The 18485-nt window shown below is 39.0% G+C and overlaps 2 protein-coding genes across 3 annotated transcripts in view; one reads left to right on the forward strand and one right to left on the reverse strand.

Annotated features, from left to right (window-relative positions):
* Positions 1-18485, forward strand: part of LOC129241354 (uncharacterized) — an 88398-nt gene that overhangs the window by 26999 nt on the left and 42914 nt on the right. The gene's annotated exons all lie outside the window — the stretch shown is intronic.
* Positions 12460-13649, reverse strand: LOC129241355 (uncharacterized). The gene has a single exon (XM_054877620.1). The coding sequence runs from the start codon at positions 13570-13572 to the stop codon at positions 12667-12669; it is 906 nt and encodes a 301-aa protein (XP_054733595.1). The 5' UTR covers positions 13573-13649; the 3' UTR covers positions 12460-12666.

Consider the following 18485-nt stretch of genomic DNA (forward strand, 5'->3'; position numbering starts at 1 on the left):
TGAAGCTGCCCAGACGGTGGCCAAGCCTGGATTGACGGCCAGGAAGGTTCTTCTGTGTGTTTGGTGGGATTGGCAGGGAATCATCCGCTATGAGCTGCTCCCCTATGGCCAAACGCTCAATTCGGACCTGTACTGCCAACAACTGGACCGCTTGAATGCAGCACTCATGCAGAAGAGGCCATCTTTGATCAACAGAGGCCGAATTGTCTTCCATCAGGACAACGCCAGGCCACACACATCTTTGGTGACGCGCCAGAAGCTCCGGGAGCTCGGATGGGAGGTTCTTTTGCATCCACCGTATAGTCCGGATCTCGCACCAAGTGATTACCACCTATTTCTGTCCATGGCGAACGAGCTTGGTAGTCGGAAGTTGTCCACAAGAGAGTCCTGTGAAAATTGGCTCTCGAGTTTTTCGACAATAGGGAAGCGAGCTTCTATAAGAGGGGCATTGTGAAGTTGGCATCTCGTTGGGAACTCGTCATCGAACAAAACGGCGCATATTTGACTTAAATCGCATTATTATAACCAATTTTATGAACAAATGAAAATTCAATAAAAATACCGCAAGACTTTTTTGACAACCTTTATGTACATATATATATAGAGAGAGATTGGAGGTAGATATTTTTCACTCATATTTCTACTACTTGTAGTAAACTTCAAAGCACACATTTCAGTCTTGAAGGGTTTGATAAAACTGAGCCAATGATAGTCTTGGTGTACTTAGGATAGCCCGACTCGCTTGGCATTGGCTATGAATGTGTAGAGATGTGAGTTCTAGAAGAACCTCCATTCAAGGCATGGGACAGGCATCTTCTACATACACAGCTTTATTTTAATTTCTCCGAAAATATAAAAGCTATGAAAATCTAATTTTTTTACGTTCAGCGTACTCTAATCCATTAAGGAACACATTTTTAGCAAAATTCAGCTATTTTCCTATTTTTGCCCATTTTTTATATGGAGCCGCAGCACTATGCGACGTGGCTGTTTTTGAAAAAAAAAAAAACAAAAAACAATCATTGTTGGCTGGACAATCCTGGTCGGGTCTTTGGTTGCTGTAGCGATTTCGAGCCTGCACCCTCTATGCCCAAAATCTCAAAAAACCTGCGTCTTCATCTATACCATCTGAGTGGTGGGTTCTTCCATGTCGGTGGCACTTTCCAAAGCGTATTTGTTGGAGTGGGCAATCGGTATTAGCACATAAGATGTGACCTGTCCATCTCAGTCTGTATTATTGGGGTTATCACAGATGGGTGCACCTTCAGTTTTCCGAGTTTATGATTGTAGCCCTTCCACCATTCGCCTTTATCACATATCGCGCCAAAGATTTCTCTTTTCAAAAAACCAGCAGCTACTGTTTATCCGTATTCCTGAGTGACTAGGTTTTAGTACCGTACAACAAGGTGGGAATAATAATCGAGCGGTGCAGTGAAATCTTCGGCGGCCCTTTTGATGATTGCGAAAAGAGAAATAGCAGCGGTTTGTCAAAAAATGTAAGCAAATCTTTTAAATTAACGAGTTGAAAAAGTCCTACGCTGCTCTTTGTATGAAGTACTCGTATTTAATAACATTTGTGTAAAATTTTAGAAAACTATTTGAGTTCTCGTGCTCGCTGTGGTTTCGAGAAAAACGCAAAAGAAGGCAAACAGCTCTTATGCAGCGCTGTCTTCAAAAAATCATAACTTTTATAATTATTTAGAAACTCTTAAGTAAAAAACTAACGACTCTTTGAAAATTTCAAGGTGACCTTACTCAAGTCGCACATAATAATTATCCCACCAGTAAGGCTGTACAGCCAGAAAATTCGCCACTCGACTCTCACTCCTGCTCTCAGAGAGTACTGCCCAACAAACCGGCATCCACGAACAATGGATCAACATTTCTCGTTCTCTACGTACCGCCGCCGAAGAAGAAATCGGATTCCGGCGAGCCCGAAAAAACAATTGGTACGACGAGGAATGTCATGCTGCCGCAGAAAGAAAGGATGCCGCCTATAGAGCCACGCTGCGATCGGGCGCAACGCGAGCCATGTGGGATCGCTACAGAGAGCTGAAAAAGGAAGAGAGACGTATTATCCGAAAGAAGAAACGAGAGGCCGAAATACGTGAGTGCGAAGAGCTTGAGATGCTGGCCAACAGGAACAACGCCCGAAAATTCTACCAGAAAGTTCGGCGGCTTACAGAAGGTTTCAAGACCGGGGCGTTTTCCTGTAAGAACAAAGACGGCGAACTGGTGACTGACGTACAGAGCAATCTTAAATTATGGAGGGAACACTTCTCGAACCTATTAAACAGTGACAGCTGCGCATGTCACCGAGAAAGTGAAGATCCCGATACCCCAATCGTTGACGACGGAATTGTCGTTCCGCTACCCGATCATGACGAAGTGAGAATAGCGATAATGCGGCTAAAGAACAACAAAGCCGCGGGCGCCGACGGACTACCGGGTGAGCTATTCAAACATGGCGGCGAGGAGCTGGTAAGGTGCATGCATCAGCTTCTGTGCAAAATATGGTCGGATGAAAGCATGCCTGCCGATTGGAGTTTAAGTGTGCTCTGCTCAATCCACAAGAAGGGCGATCCTGCAATTTGTGCCAATTACCGCGGGATTAGCCTTCTAAATATCGCCTATAAGGTTCTAGCCAGCGTATTGTGTGAAAGGCTGAAGCCCACCGTCAACCAACTGATTGGACCTTATCAGTGTGGCTTCAGACCTGGAAAGTCTACCATCGACCAAATATTCTTAATACGCCAAATCTTGGAAAAGACCCATGAAAGGAGAATCGACACACACCATCTTTTCGTCGACTTCAAAGCTGCATTCGACAGTACGGAGAGGAGTTACCTATATGCCGCGATGTCTGAATTTGGTATTCCCGCAAAACTAATACGGCTATGTAAGATGACGTTGCTCAACACCAGCAGCGCCGTCAGAATTGGGAAGGACCTCTCCGAGCCGTTTGATACCAAACGAGGTTTCAGACAGGGTGACTCGCTGTCGTGTGACTTCTTTAACCTGATGTTGGAGAGCATCGTACGAGCCGCAGAACTTAATCGCTCAGGCACAATTTTTTATAAGAGCGTACAATTGCTGGCGTATGCCGATGATATTGACATCATCGGCCTTAACAACCGCGCTGTTAGTTCTGCCTTCTCCAAACTGGATAAAGAGGCAAAGCGAATGGGCCTGGTGGTGAACGAGGACAAAACGAAGTACCTCCTGTCTTCAAACAAACAGTCGGCGCACTCGCGTATCGGCACCCACGTCACTGTAGACAGTTATAATTTCGAGGTTGTAAAAGACTTCGTCTATTTAGGAACCAGCATTAACACCGATAACAATGTCAGCCTTGAAATCCAACGTAGAATCTCTCTTGCCAACAAGTGCTACTTTGGACTAAGTAGGCAATTGAGCAGTAAAGTCCTCTCTCGACGAACAAAACTAACACTCTACAAGACTCTCATCATGCCCGTCCTAACGTATGGCGCAGAAGCTTGGACGATGACAACATCCGAGAGAAAGATTCTGCGTAAGATTTTTGTACCTTTGCACGTTGGCAACGGCGAATATCGCAGACGATGGAACGATGAGCTGTATGAGCTTTACGACGACATAGACATAGCGCAGCGAATAAAGATCCAGCGGCTACGTTGGCTGGGTCATGTCGTCCGAATGGATACAAACGCTCCGGCTTTGAAAGTATTCGATGCGGTACCAGCTGGTGGTAGTAGAGGAAGAGGAAGGCCTCCTCTGCGATGGAAAGATCAGGTGGAGAAGGACTTGGCTTCACTTGGTGTGTCCAATTGGCGCCGGTTAGCACGAGAAAGAAACGACTGGCGCGCTTTGTTAATCTCGGCCAAAATCGCGTAAGCGGTTATCGCGCCAATTAAGAAGAAGAAGAATGGCCACAATCGGAAAAGACTAACTTGCTTTATATACTCAGCCTTACGCTATACAGATTTTCTTATTGCAGAGTTTAATTTTTGATTAATTTTTGCACTGCGACAGACAACATTGTTATTGCCAGAAATTTATTATTTATTTCTTTATGTATTTATTGAAATGTAAGATGCAATATTTATAAATAAATAAAGAATTACTACTACGTCCACACAATGGCTCTCAAATTCACTAGACGCGAATCCGATGGAATATTCTCTTTGGGTCATTTTGGAGAGCAAGGTCCGAACTCAAAGATTAACCAGTCTCGAGGCGTTGAAATAAGCCATTGCCCGCGAGTGGGCCAAAATACCTGCAAATCACATTCGGGCAGCTTGCGAGGTCTTAGTCAAGGCAAAAGGTGGTCATATGGAGCAAAAGTAAATTGATTCTTAATTTAGTATTATTTTCACATATTTTTTAATTTGAATTGAATAAAAGTAATTTTCCAAACTAAATTTATGGCCCTTTTAATTGGTTATACCTACTTCGAGTGCCGGACCCTGTACAATCTTAAACTAAAGAATTGAAGCTACTAGATGCTTTCGAGCATCGACACCCCATTTTAGACTCTGCTTTAGGTTATGTTCCCATTGAAAACCCCTTTATGTGCTTTAAGGTCTCAATCAGGGCATACTTATGTGCTCTTCGCCCTTTGCTCACACGGGAATCTGAAAAGAACGCGAAACATAATATAGATTAATTGACATTTAAGTTCAGAATCTTTGTTAGTTGGAAAGTAAACAATTTATCTGCTTCATTCAATTTTTTTACCTTCATAGTGTGAATGGATCCAATGCATTCAAGTTAAATATCAAAAATCATTCAACCGATTAATCGGAGCCCTGCTATCACTGCCAGTAAAAGTCAACGTTAGCTCGTCAACGGTGGCTCACTGATCTAATGAGACTATAACTGCCATCGACTAAGGATTAAACTTTAGAAATGACCAGCACAGTGAACTGCAAGTACAAATGTGGGTGGGTATGCATCAGCTTAGCATGCGCCGCAAAATTATGTACGTGGCAGGATTTTTGCTTTTACTATGTACAGTATTGTGCAAGTGGGCATACGCCCGTATGTATTTCATTACTTACCAGGTGGTGGTGAGTAGTGTGAAAAATGTGTGCTCCAAAACTAGTGCGATTTCAATCTGTTAGGGGTCAGATTTGCACTCGTATAAAATATGTCATTTATAACGCTCTTAGTAGTATAAAAATGTAGTAACGAGTGAAGACAAGTCCTTCTTCACCTGATCTTTCCAACGCAGAGGAAAGTATTAAGAAAAGAAGATATTTGCAATAATTTAACGGCAATGGCATAAGCCGTTTATCGATTTATTTTTCGTGCAAAGCAATTATCCGGTTTTCGGGTTTTAAAACTAGCTAATCAGAGTGAATTAAATATTTAATTATAATAACATTTTAATAGCAGCTACCAAAATCTCCAAATTAAAAGAAATTTCTCGGAATTACGCGCTCTTTTGTGATTAGGTTAGGTTAGGTTGATATGGTTGCCCAGGGAATGGGCACACTTGGACGAAGAAGGATTCGTCCTTTGTGATGCCATTATGGAGGGGTGAGGCGGGAGAGAAAGACCAATGGGATACAGGGAGAGGGCGGGGGGAGGTGGTGCTGGGATACTTGGGAGCGTGCGGATTACGAACAATGACTATGTTTGCGTCAACCGCTTTATGCTGCTGATGAAATTCATCAGATTTTTAATGTCAGCGCCAGCTATATCAGCAGGCGTGACAAAGAAGTAGGAGCCAAGATGCCTAGATCTTAGCCCCGCCAGAGCAGGGCAGCTAAGGAGAAGGTGCTGAGATGATTCCACCTCATCCTCCATACATCCAGCGCAAAAAGGACTCGAGGTGATTCCAAGTCTCACAGCATGCATTCCTCGCGCATTGTGTCCTGTGAGAAAACCCACGAGATTAGAGAGCTGCTATTTTGTCAGCCTCAGAAGCTCGCCCGAGCGCCTGCGGTCCACACGTGGCCAGAAGGATTTCGCGACCTTACACGTTTGTGTACTTGCCCGGCGTTCGCTGAGTTGGTGCGATGCCCATCTTTCCAGGAGCAGACCGCAGGTAGTCAGGGGGATTCCAATTCTCTCCCTTCGCGGGGAAATCACCTCGCATGTCCCTTGTCTGGCCAGCTCATCCGCCTCACAGTTTCCAGCAATGTTGCTGTGACCAGGAACCCAGATGAGGCTGATGATAAAGAATTCGGACGCAGTCGAAATCGAGGTCAAGCATTCCTTGACCAATTCCGAATGCACCGTCGTAGACCCGAGGGCCCTTATTGCCGCTTGGCTGTCGGAGTAAATATTTACTTTCTTGACCGTTAATACGCATTTGAGCAGTCAATCGGCTGCCTTCTTGATTGCGGCTACCTCTGCCTGGAACACACTGCAGTGGTCCGGTAGCCTGAATTTGAGGCTGATGGGGAGCTCCTCGCAAAAGACTCCTCCGCCAACCTTTCCTTCCAACTTCGATCCATCCCCAAGTGTAGCCCTCCCTCCACTCTTCCCTTGACGGAATATGAGTGGAGAAGGTTCCGGTTGGACTAAACGAGGGTATACACTGATCCGTTGACAGAGGGATGAACTCGAAGTTTCTGAGAATGCTTGAGTGCACATAAGTGAGGTTAAGCTTATAGCTCCAGTCCCTCAGTCTGATTGCGGTACGCGAGGCGTCAATTCTGCCTGCGATGTCTACGGGTACCACATTTAACATTGCGTTGAGCGCCAGAGTAGGAGTCGTTCGAAGCGCCCCACTGATTCCAATGATTTTTGTGATTAGGTTTCACTTTATTCCGTGAATTACAACGAAACGTCGCCGAATTGCCCAGTTAGGTCAACTTATTTGCCAAATCTACTGTCTTTCAAAAACCATAGACAGTGACGAAAACAATGAGATAATTATGAATGTATTAAGGAAAAAGTGTGAGCGTATTGTTATTGTCTTTGCAAAGCAGTTCCGTGTAAACGTCAAGTAAAAAGTATACGCGTCATTGCATGTATTTACAAAAATTATGCGGTAAATATATATCTAAAAGGGCTATTATTCAATATTTAGGCAGGGAGAACATAAAAACTTTCAACGGGTATTACACGGGCACGCTGTTGTCTCCGTTATCACAAACATAATTCAGCAAACATAATCCTTTGGATACCTTTGGTTTGGTCGTTCTTGCAGGCGGAAAGATCAGACGCTTCGAAAAATAGTTAATGACTGAAATTCCCCTTTTTCTTGAATGGAAACTAGTTTTGCTACCGAATTCATCAAAAGGATACCAATTCGAAACCAATCGCATCCGGTATTTCCCCCAGTGTGAGGAGTGGATGATATCACGGCATGAGTCACACACATGTACTGTATGAATGCATGTAAATATGAAGCATACTTTTGCGAGCTTTAATTATCAAGCGTTTTTTTCGCGTATCGTTATTGAATTTTTTCTGTTTTTCTTTCATTAATATGCACATAAATATATAAACAACATTAACAGACACACACGCACGTATGAACATACGCAATTTATACGATTCCAGTGATTTAGAACAGCGACAGCACCCACTCGGCACCCATCGGCCCCTTTCCAACGGCAAACCGCCGCCATGTTTAGCTGTAGCGCTGCTGAAGTGGTTATTATGCTGGAGGATGCTTCTCCGGTCGCTATCTGCGTATGAAATCGAGAGGGGAAAAATAGTGGCAAAATGTGTATGTATGCGTGTTGATATCCGGCTGTGGTATTTGCCAAGCATCGTGTGCATACTCGTGCCTGCTATAAGTGGGATCTTTGTGTGTATACGTGTTTGTGCATGCCCGTAGTTTTGTATGGAAGCCTATGCATGTGTAATGAGCAGGCATGTATGACACGAAATCACTCGCCATCTGTTGTAAATAATTACATACAATATTATTTACATAATGTGGCGTTTATTTTTAATTGATAATGTGGTAATCAGATATACATTATTTTAATTACATCTTACAAGAATTTCCGTGCACTTACAAATGCAAGATAGATGCATACAATAAGTGCACACATACATATGTACGCACTTACATACACATGTATGTCTATGGAATAAAGTAAAATTGTTTATGGTCATAAAGGGGGTTTCTATAGATAAAATTGTTATGCAGGTTATATGAATGACACTTAAATGTGCACGTTATTGAATAATTGTTGTATTATTTAGTGACTGCTCTTTAAGGGGTTAGGGGTAGTCAGAGGCCTGAAAAAATGATGATTTTCAATAATTTCTTTTGCTAGTCAATTGCTTTATTTTACAAAAATAAAACTATAGCATTAATATATCGTGTTTCGACTTGACTTAAGTAAAATTTCCAAAAAAAAGAAAAATAATAATAATAATTGTAAAAGTTATCGCTGTTTGTGTGCAGTCCGTTTCGCCAGTAGTCCCTTGCGGCGATTATCAGAAGTCCTTGGAGATTCATCTAAAATGAATCGGGCAAGAAAAAATAGTTTTATTAATAGATAGTACTGTGCTTGATTGAAGTTTTTTTCAAAATTAACAATATGGCGGCCTCAGGAAATATTTTTTAGATTTTCGAGAAAAAAACCGACAATTAATTGTTAAAAAAAATCGAAATTAAAAAAAAAAAAAAAATTCGATCAGTCATGAGTTTTTTATGTTTTTCAAAAGCAGTTTAAATTTTATTGAAATTTACCAAGCGGTTTTTAAGTTACAGTGATCACCAGTTCAAAAAACATAGTTTTGAGAAAAACGCATTCAAAGTTTTGCGCCGAGTGCCCTTTGTTAATTGTTGAACAACTCGAAAGGTATTTGACGGATAGACTTCAAATTTTCACACAATATTTTTAAGATATTATACTTTAAGAAAATGCATTGTAAACCGGTTCAAAGGGCAAACGAATTTCACAAGTTCGCAGCGAAGTGGTCGTCCGCGAAAATTATAGACCGAGAGCGATTTCAAATTGTGTGAAAAGTGAAAATTGATTCGAAAATTACATCAACCCAGATCGCGGCGGAGGTAAAACAAGATTTTGGCAAAGAAGTCCATGCCAAAACAGTTGCATTAGGCTGGGTACAAAGCATGTGTGGCTAGGCGCAAACCCTGCATATCCGCAACCAACCAAAAGAAAAGGATGCCATGTGCAAAACAATTTGAAAACCAGCCTCTATAGCTACTGGGACAATATATCGTTTTCAGATGTAGGCAAATTTAACTTTTTTCGTTCAGACGGCCGCATAACTGTGTGGCGAAAACGTAACAGAGCTTACGCTGCAAAAAATCCAGCACCCAGTGTGAAGTACGGTGGTGGAGGATTAATGGTTTGGGGTTGCTTGTCGGCTGCAGGTATGGAGGAGCTTGTATTTATTGAAGGTCTAATGGACAAATCAGTTTATTTAAACATATTGAAAGAAAATCTCAAAAAAAGTGCAGATCAGTAGAATCTACCAAACTCCTTCACATTCCAGCATGACTATGACCCTAAGCACACGGCGCAAGATGTAAAGATGTGGCTTGCTTACCACATGTTGTGCCGCACTCCCCCACAGTCTCCGGATCTCAATTCTATTTAGCACTTGTGGGAGGAATTGGAACGACGAGCCAGAAAATTTGCGATTTCCATGAAGCCTGAATTGAAAGCAACTTAAAAAGAAGAATGGCTTAATATTGACGAAGAATTTACGAAAAAATTAGTGCACTCAGTGACGAATAGATTGAAAGTGGGTTTCAGAGGTTGAAAAAAAGAAGATTTTGACTATTTTTTTTTTTTTAGTATATAAAATCATATATTTTATTTAAGCAATTCACTGTATCTAAGATACATATATAAACAGTATTTTGGGAAATTTTTATTTAAAAATTTCGAAAACTCAGCCGTTGGTAGGGGAGGGGGCCCAGTTGTGATGCGGGTTTTGAAAAAAATTAAAATTTTTTCCTCAGTTCCGCAAATTGAAAAATGAAGAAGTTTAACATTTAACTATTAACCAAACGCAACTTTTCTCCAAAGAAAGTATGTTTATTTGAGTTACTCAAAAAATTTTGGAACAAATTTTTTCAGGATAACTTTTTTTAGGACAAAAAGAAAGTGGCCCAGTTGTGACGCACCTCAAGAAATTTACTGGAAATGAGAAAATATGAAAGGAATGTCACACCAATTGTTGTGATTTAATGATTTATTTATTTTGAAGGCTTTCAATGGCAAAAATAATGAAAAATACAAAAGAAAATGTCCTTCAATGGCCATAAATGACAACGATTTTTATTCATCATCGTCATCTAAATATTCCTAGTCGTCGTCCACGTCACTTTCGCAGTGTTTGCAAGTGAAATAACTTGCCTGCATGTTGGCGCACTTCAAATGAACTGGACGCTTGCATACGTTGCAATTGATCGAGTTGGCAGTTGGTTTTTTTTAAACAACAACACAAATGTAGGAATTCGGCAGTTCTATATGATCGTAGTGCAAAAAAAAGGTGCGTCATAACTGGGCCACCCGCTGAGTCACAACCGGGTCACGATGCTATTTTGTGTATGACAAGCAAGTTTTTTATAGACACCACATAATCACATAAATCCATATAGAATCACAAAATATACGGCAAATACAATATTTTGATGCATTACACTCGCCTTTTCACTGTTAATTTCACAAAATTTTGGTACTTTGAAAAAAATCAAAATAACTTTTTCGCACGATTTTCAACACGATGTTTGGTGCGTGTATACACAATGCGACTACTAACGTTGGTGTCTGCACAAAAACTGCTGAACGTCAAACGAACATGATTGGCAGGGCTCAAACTGTCATTTTCATACCGCATGTCAAAAATATTTAGCTGCGTCACAACTGGGCCTGCGTCACAACTGGGCCCCCTCCCCTACCTCATCTTCCTTGACGTCTCAAAAAAAAAAATGCTCTTGCCGTGGACAGCATAGCTCATTATTGGTTCATCTAAAATCAGAAAACCAAACGGATTTCGTTAGTACATGGATAAATCTCGTTGTTGTACGAAGGAAAAAAAAACAAAATTTGAATTTATGACAGGCTTTGAACCAAAAAAACACATTTTTTAGTGAAATTTTCGACATACATTGGTTAAAAAAAAATTGTTGTAATTAACAAAAAAAAAAATCCTTCGTTCAATAACTAGATAATGTTATTTCAAAGATTTGTACAAAATTTGAACTAAATCGCTTCATAACTTTTCGAGATATCGTGTCCACCGACTTTTGAGATAAACACGTATACGAGCGAAGCGCTCAACTGACGTGGCCTAATGGGCGGAACTTCTGAAGGGTCTATCTCTTAGAATTTTACTCGGATTGACTTAAAATTTTAGGAGAGTATTTTAAACATACTGTACTATTTAATGAGACAAAAAAACAACATTCGATTTTTTGAAATTTTCAAACCCACCTAATCCCTTAAAACAAAAAGGCCTTCCAACGAAGTACTAACATTTAAGTGTATTTTAAACATATAAAAGAACCGTGCCTATACTTTTGTCCAGCAAATATTGCTTTACTTTTACTTTTACTTTTATTTTAATTTATTGTTTAAGCACTGTAAATTTTCAGAAACTAAAACTGGATTTTTTAACTAAAATGTATGAGTATGTGTAACTTATCTGGAATAAACAGTTTTTGTTATTGTTGATTTGCAAAACTTGATTTTTATTCCATTGTCGTTATTGTGCCTATACTTATGTCCGTCACTGAATATTATTACTTACATAATTAGCTAATATATTCTGTTAATTTTAGTTTAATAAGCTTTAATTTTGTCAACTACTTCTATATAAATACTCTTAGTTCTATGTAGTTAGTAAGAAACTGTGTATTTCTTGACTTCCTAAAATGAATTAATCCTCTTTGTAAGTTATAAGAAATTTTATCTTTTTCTTTTACTCATTACTATTGAAGCTAGTTAATTATAAGTTTAGTTTTACTTTGATTAATTAATTTAGTATTAATCTGTTTTCATAGTCTGTAAGAAATACTGTATTTTTAGACTATTAATTGAATTAAATGAATATTCAAAATTATGCCCCTTTGATTTTTTATCAAGAGCAGCATCTCTTTAAAATTTTGCAATAAAAAATTCATTCATAAACTTAAGATAACTGAGTGCTGTATGTAAGGCATAGTCAATATAACCATTGTATTCTAATTTAAAACGAACACTGCATGAGCGTCTACAAAGAAGACAATGAACTGGAAAAACAGAACTGCACCGCTAAAAAACTATGCTAATAAAAAATCGGAAAAATGCCAAAAAACTATGAAATAAAAAACTCATTTTTCATCCTTTGTTAGCTGCTTAACCAGCTGCCAATTTAAACGGTGAACAATAGTGTGGCGACAAACTATGGTAAAATAGAAAAATGCCTTTTACACAATTTCCTTTTTTTGCTTGGCGATTTCATTTTTTTTTGCCAGTTTCATTTAATTGGGCATGCGGTCAAAATATTTTTATTTTTTTTTTTATTTTAATTTTTAGAAGTCTTGATAGCGCTCGTTCGTATTTCAATCGAAACTGATCACTTTATTCGCAATTATAATTTTCTACACATAAATATAAACTACTTTTCATAATTACGCGAATTACACGTCCAAATAAATAAACTTTTGAATTTGAATATAACAGTTGTCTAATGATAATTTTTAACTTATTACTAATTTTTCTAACGAACAATAAACTTCTTCTGTTGTCTAATTTAACCTCCTGTGATCCCTTGCATATAGATATCCTGCACCGTTGGTATGGCGTGCTGGAATTGTCTGCGTCTTGGTATTGGCTGCACATGGGGCAAACGTGTACCATTCATCGCATTCAAACTTGGCATGAAGTCTTCATCGTCGGTAGTTGTCGATGCCGATAAATTCGCCGTCACGTCGTATTGGAGTGCTGTGTGAGTCGCTGATGATTGATCTTCTTGTAACTGCACGTCAAAGCGTACCGTTTTACGCTTTGCTGGTTCCAATGGCTTGCGCCAGGCTGTTGATCCTAGTGGATTGTTTTGTTGTGGTTCTTCATTGACTTGGTTATTTTCCGCGTTGCTGGTTGATGGTCTCAAGTCAAGTGTTGCATTTTCAGGACTATCTCTGCTGATTGACAAGACTTCGTAAGCGGCTGGCGATGGCGCGCGGGTATGTTGCTCCGCACCTACGCTAATTATGGTATTATCGCTTATATTCAACGGTGGTATAGCTGGTACACTGGTGTTGTTGTCTTGATTTTCTTTTTCTTTCTCTTCAACTTCTATTAGTTCCTGTGAAGGACCCCGCAGTTCGAATGGTGCATTTTGTTTCACAAAGTCACGCAAATGTTTCGTCCGGGGCGTACGATACACCAAGTGATCAAAGTCGTCCAGCGAGGATGAAGATGATATTGTAAGTGATTTGCGTTGATTTTTCTTTTCTATGGCGCGCTTTATTTTATATTCGTATATTTGTTCCAAGCTTTTGGCACATTTTGCACAAACACGATTTTCGGGTCGGTAGTCTACTCTACGCTTGCGCGCAAATTCCAACAATTTTGGATTTGTAATTAGCACGCCTTCACCGCTTAATAAATGGCCATCGGTGGAAATGGCACATTTTACGCCACGAATTCGTACCATTTCTTTCAAGTTAATTTAGCTAAAACAGATTTCACAATTTTTCTTTTGTTTACACATTTCCAATTCTACCCGCGGTTAAAAATCCAATTGCATTTTCGCCGCTGTTTGTTGCAGCTGGTACAGGGTTGTTAACTACCTTGCGTTGTGAATTTGCTCCGATTGGAGTAGATTTTATACGTTTTGTGAAAAACCTTGCGATCTATCGGCTAAAGTTAAGATCTAATGCAATTTTTTTTCATTTGAATTCTAATTAAACTCTCCAATACAGAAATCGTAATCTATGAAAATTTTGTTTAGCTATATAGTAATAGGAGTTCTCTCTTTTAGTCTTTATATTGCTCACACTCACCAACGTGAACGTACGCAGCTGACACGATGAAACAACGATCTACGATACTACGGAACGGAACGGTGGTGAGAATTCATTTACATGGGGCTCTCATTAGTTTCATCGTGTCATCTGTATTTTAACTCACAGCGGTTAATTGGAGTTAAAGTCATAAGGTGCAACCTTACAATAAAAAGGAAACAATAAGTGATGAATTATAAATAATAGTATAATTTTTTGGTATAGAAATGGAAAGTACGATGTACGAAATAAATCGTCGTCTTTTGATACTAATTATTCAATACAAAAAAGCAAACAAAATTAAATCTAGAGCGTAAATTTTGTTCTACTCCGCTTTTACAAATCAGTCCTGAATCATATTTCAGTGACACGAACTTGTCAGTCACTGAACGTACGCTTTGTGGAAGTGTTTCAAATTTCATAACATGCGGTCTACACCTAATTTGCAGTATGCGCTACAGATTAATGGAAAATAACTGGGGAACGACCGGTCAACGGTTGTAAAGGCAGAAGCAAATTGAGGACAAAAGGACAAAGAATAGCTTTTTAAAAATTCAGAGTTTATATTAATGAAAAAGAGGTTGTCTGTAAAGTCGGTTTACTGACGATAGTTTAACGTGATAACGTCATAAGAAAATACTGATTGAATGGTTGCATTTTTCAAAAGAAAATTTTAATTTTATTTGTTATTATTATATTTTGTATGGATATAGAGAATGAGTTAACATTAACATAACATAATATACTTTGACATAACATAACATAACATAACATAACATAACATAACATAACATAACATAACATAACATAACATAACATAACATAACATAACATAATATAACATAACATAACATAACATAGCATAACATAACATAACATAACATAACATAACATAACATAACATAACATAACATAACATAACATAACATAACATAACATAACATAACATAACATAACATAACATAACATAACATAACATAACATAACATAACATAACATAACATAACATAACATAACATAACATAACATAACATAACATAACATAACATAACATAACATAACATAACATAACATAACATAACATAACATAACATAACATAACATAACATAACATAACATAACATAACATAACATAACATAACATAACATAACATAACATAACATAACATAACATAACATAACATAACATAACATAACATAACATAACATAACATAATATAACATAACATAACATAACATAACATAACATAACATAACATAACATAACATAACATAACATAACATATCATAACATAACATAACATGCTGTTCAAGCAAGGTAACGACGCATTTTTTGGTGCGTGCAGCCGGCTACATAGAATTATAAGACGTTATCACGTCAAAAAATAATAATAACATTAAAACAACAGGTATTATTAACAAACTTGGTTTTATTTTAAATTCTTCAAGTAAATCAAATGAATAATAATCAATAAGAAGGCATATGCAAATACAAATACGTGAATTTATATATGTACATATGCGCATATACATACACATATACGCTCACTTAAGTAGGAGAGAGCAAGATGTCGAACGTTGCCGTTCGTTTGCTTTGTTTGCTTTGTCGTTCGTTCCGCGCTTTCGCTTGCAGTTCATTCAAGGTAACGGCAATGAGCAAGGTAACGACATCTGAGCAAGGTAACACTAATGAGCAAGGTAACGACATATGAGCAAGGTAACACTAATGAGCAAGGTAACGACACATTTTTTCGTGCGTGCAGCCTGTTAAATCGAATTATAAGACGTTATCACGTCAAAAGCAAAAAAGGTGTATATATAAGTTTGAATCATTCAGTAATTATTTAATACACTTGGTTGGTTGGTTGGTTAGAGTGGTGATTCATCCTGAATCCAACTAGCGCTTCCGCACCATTTTGTTGCCACATCCTCGTTACCAACTTGTTATTTACGGCATGACTATACCCAGTCTGTGCGGTTCAGGAACCTTATTAGGTTGTTGACATCTAAGCCAGACAGTTGTTCGAGCTCCTCGAACAGCGGTTTGCCCAGGGTTAACATTCTGTCCTTCCATAGGGCAGGGCATTCACAGAGGAAATGGAAGATTGTTTATTTTTCTCCGGTTGTTTGCAACTGTGACAGTATGTGTTGTGAGGGATGCCCATTTTGGCTGCCTGTTCTCCGACAGACCAAAAGCCAGTTATGACTGCCGTTAGTCTCCAGGCATCCCGTCGTTTCATGTTTAACAATATTGATGATTGTTTAAGGTTGTAGGTGGGCCATAACGTTCTGCTGATTTTGCATTTCGTCTGGCCCCTCCATCTACACTCCGCCATTTGGAGGTATTTTAGGGAAATTGTACTCTTGACTGCACCTAATGGCGTGAATACCGGTTCTGCAAGAGCGTTATTCATGGCAGATCCCCCTCTTGCCAGTTCATCTGCTTTTTCGTTACCTTCAATATTCCGATGTCCTGGGACCCAGATTAAGGTAACATTATGTTTTTCGCTCAAGGTGGAAAGGCTATTCCTACTTTGTTCCACCACCATTGAGGTTGTAGTCGCTGAATCCAGTGCCTGGATTGCAGCTTGGCTATCCGAGAGAATAGCGATATTGCTCTTAAAAGAGAAGTCTGTGATTAGTAGCCTACAAGCTTCCCCAATTGCCAGTACTTCCGCCTGGAAGACACTGCAGGTATTGGGGAGGCGCACAGATTTTTCAATTTTAAGTCTATGAGAATATATACCAGCTCCAACACCACAATCCATTTTAGAACCATCTGTATAGACTGTAGTGTCGAAGTTGTTTAATGAGAATCCCTTATTCCACTCTTCCTTAGATGGAAAGAGAGTGGCAAAATTCCTATTGAATGTTACCGTCGGGACGATGTAGTCAGTCCTCACCGAGGTTAACTGAGTTTGCCGCAATAGTAGACTGGCATGACCATAAGTGTTTTCTTTCCAGCGGCCCGCTTCGTTTAACCTAAATGCACTCATGGTTGCCGTCTTCTTAATATGTAGGTCTATTGGAATAACGTGTGTCAGTGCGTTCAGAGCCTCCCTAGGACATGATCTGATTGCGCCGACCGTTATTGCACAGGCTGATCTTTGTATTCTGCCGAGTAATTTGATGTTGTAATCTCTCCCTAGAGCTTTCCACCAAACTACCGAACCATACGATAAAATTGGTCGTATAACCGCCTTGTACAACCATAATGTATGCTTAGGTTGAAGACCCCATCTTCTTCCAAGCATACGTTTACAGGCATATAGAGCAATTTCAGCTTTCCTTACCCGTTCTTCGACGTTTAATTTCCAGCTAAGTTTGGAGTCCAAAATTACCCCTAAGTACTTTGCACTGGGTGAAAGTGAGAGGGTTTGTCCATTAATATTTGGTAGGGTAAAGCTTGGTACCTTGTATCTGGTGGTAAAGAGCATGAGTTCTGTTTTACGCGTTGAAAAACTTTATATTCTAAAGTAAAAACAATAGCTTGTCGTTATTTTCACCTTTCTAGCAGTACCGTCTCGGCAAACAGCTGAACAATTGCTTATTAGCCACACCCGATGAAGGAGCGGATGAATATTTCAAAGATATTTTTCCTACAGAAAATGAAAACTTAAAGTTTATAAAAATTTTTGTAGCAAAAAAAATTTCATGAATTTTTTTGCCGAATTTCCGGCACTTTTTTGGCCGAAGCCGAACTTCATTTTTCACATCTAATTGTTAAGAGCCGTATTTTGATAAAAAAAAGTGCGTGTAGCGTAGTACACATAACAGAAGTGAAACTTTCAAGGCAGACAAAGAAAGAGGGAGAGAGGGAGGGAGAGAGAATGAGAGAGAGAGAGAGAATATATATCTCTCGCGGAACAAAAATGAACAAAACGTTGCATGGCCTTGAAATTGCACTTTCCATTTTCACTCGTCCATCTACGCCTAAGAAGTTTCACTTCAAGAAAAATCGTGAAATCTGGAAGAATCTACATTTTTACATGTTTTATTTTAAAACAACATCTGGGCTGTTCTTTCGAAAATACCATTTACATTATTTCTCAATAAAGATTTTATCAAGTAGAATTTTTTTAATACGGAATTTTAATAGTCATCACACATCGATTGCATATCTGCCTTGACATTTCAGCCGGAGCTCTATAAAAAGTAGTTTAAATAATTATTTTTTTTAACAAATGTTTGTTTTGCTCTTGTATGTATGAATGTGCGCTGTAGCCGAATGGGGCGTGACTACCATTCGTACGTAGGTAAAAGTAGAGTGCGTAAAAAGTAGTAAACGTTTTTTTCTATTATAATTGCGGTCGCCCCTCGGCAGGCAATGGCAAACCTTCCAGTGTATTTCTGCCATGAAAGAGCTCCTCATAAAATATCATTTGTCGAATAACATCAAGATGCTCGCTACAAATAGGAGGAGGAGCTCGACCAAAACGAATCTATTAAAGGAGATATCGGTTAATCTGCTGATTTGCTTTTTTTCTTTCGCCGTGTCCATGTGGCTGTCAGCCTAGAGTGAAACCAAGCGAATTCATTCTTTGTTCTTTACTTTGTCAATACT

The sequence above is a fragment of the Anastrepha obliqua genome, chromosome 3 (genome assembly GCF_027943255.1).
Source record: "Anastrepha obliqua isolate idAnaObli1 chromosome 3, idAnaObli1_1.0, whole genome shotgun sequence".
In the NCBI taxonomy this organism is placed as follows: domain Eukaryota; kingdom Metazoa; phylum Arthropoda; class Insecta; order Diptera; family Tephritidae; genus Anastrepha; species Anastrepha obliqua.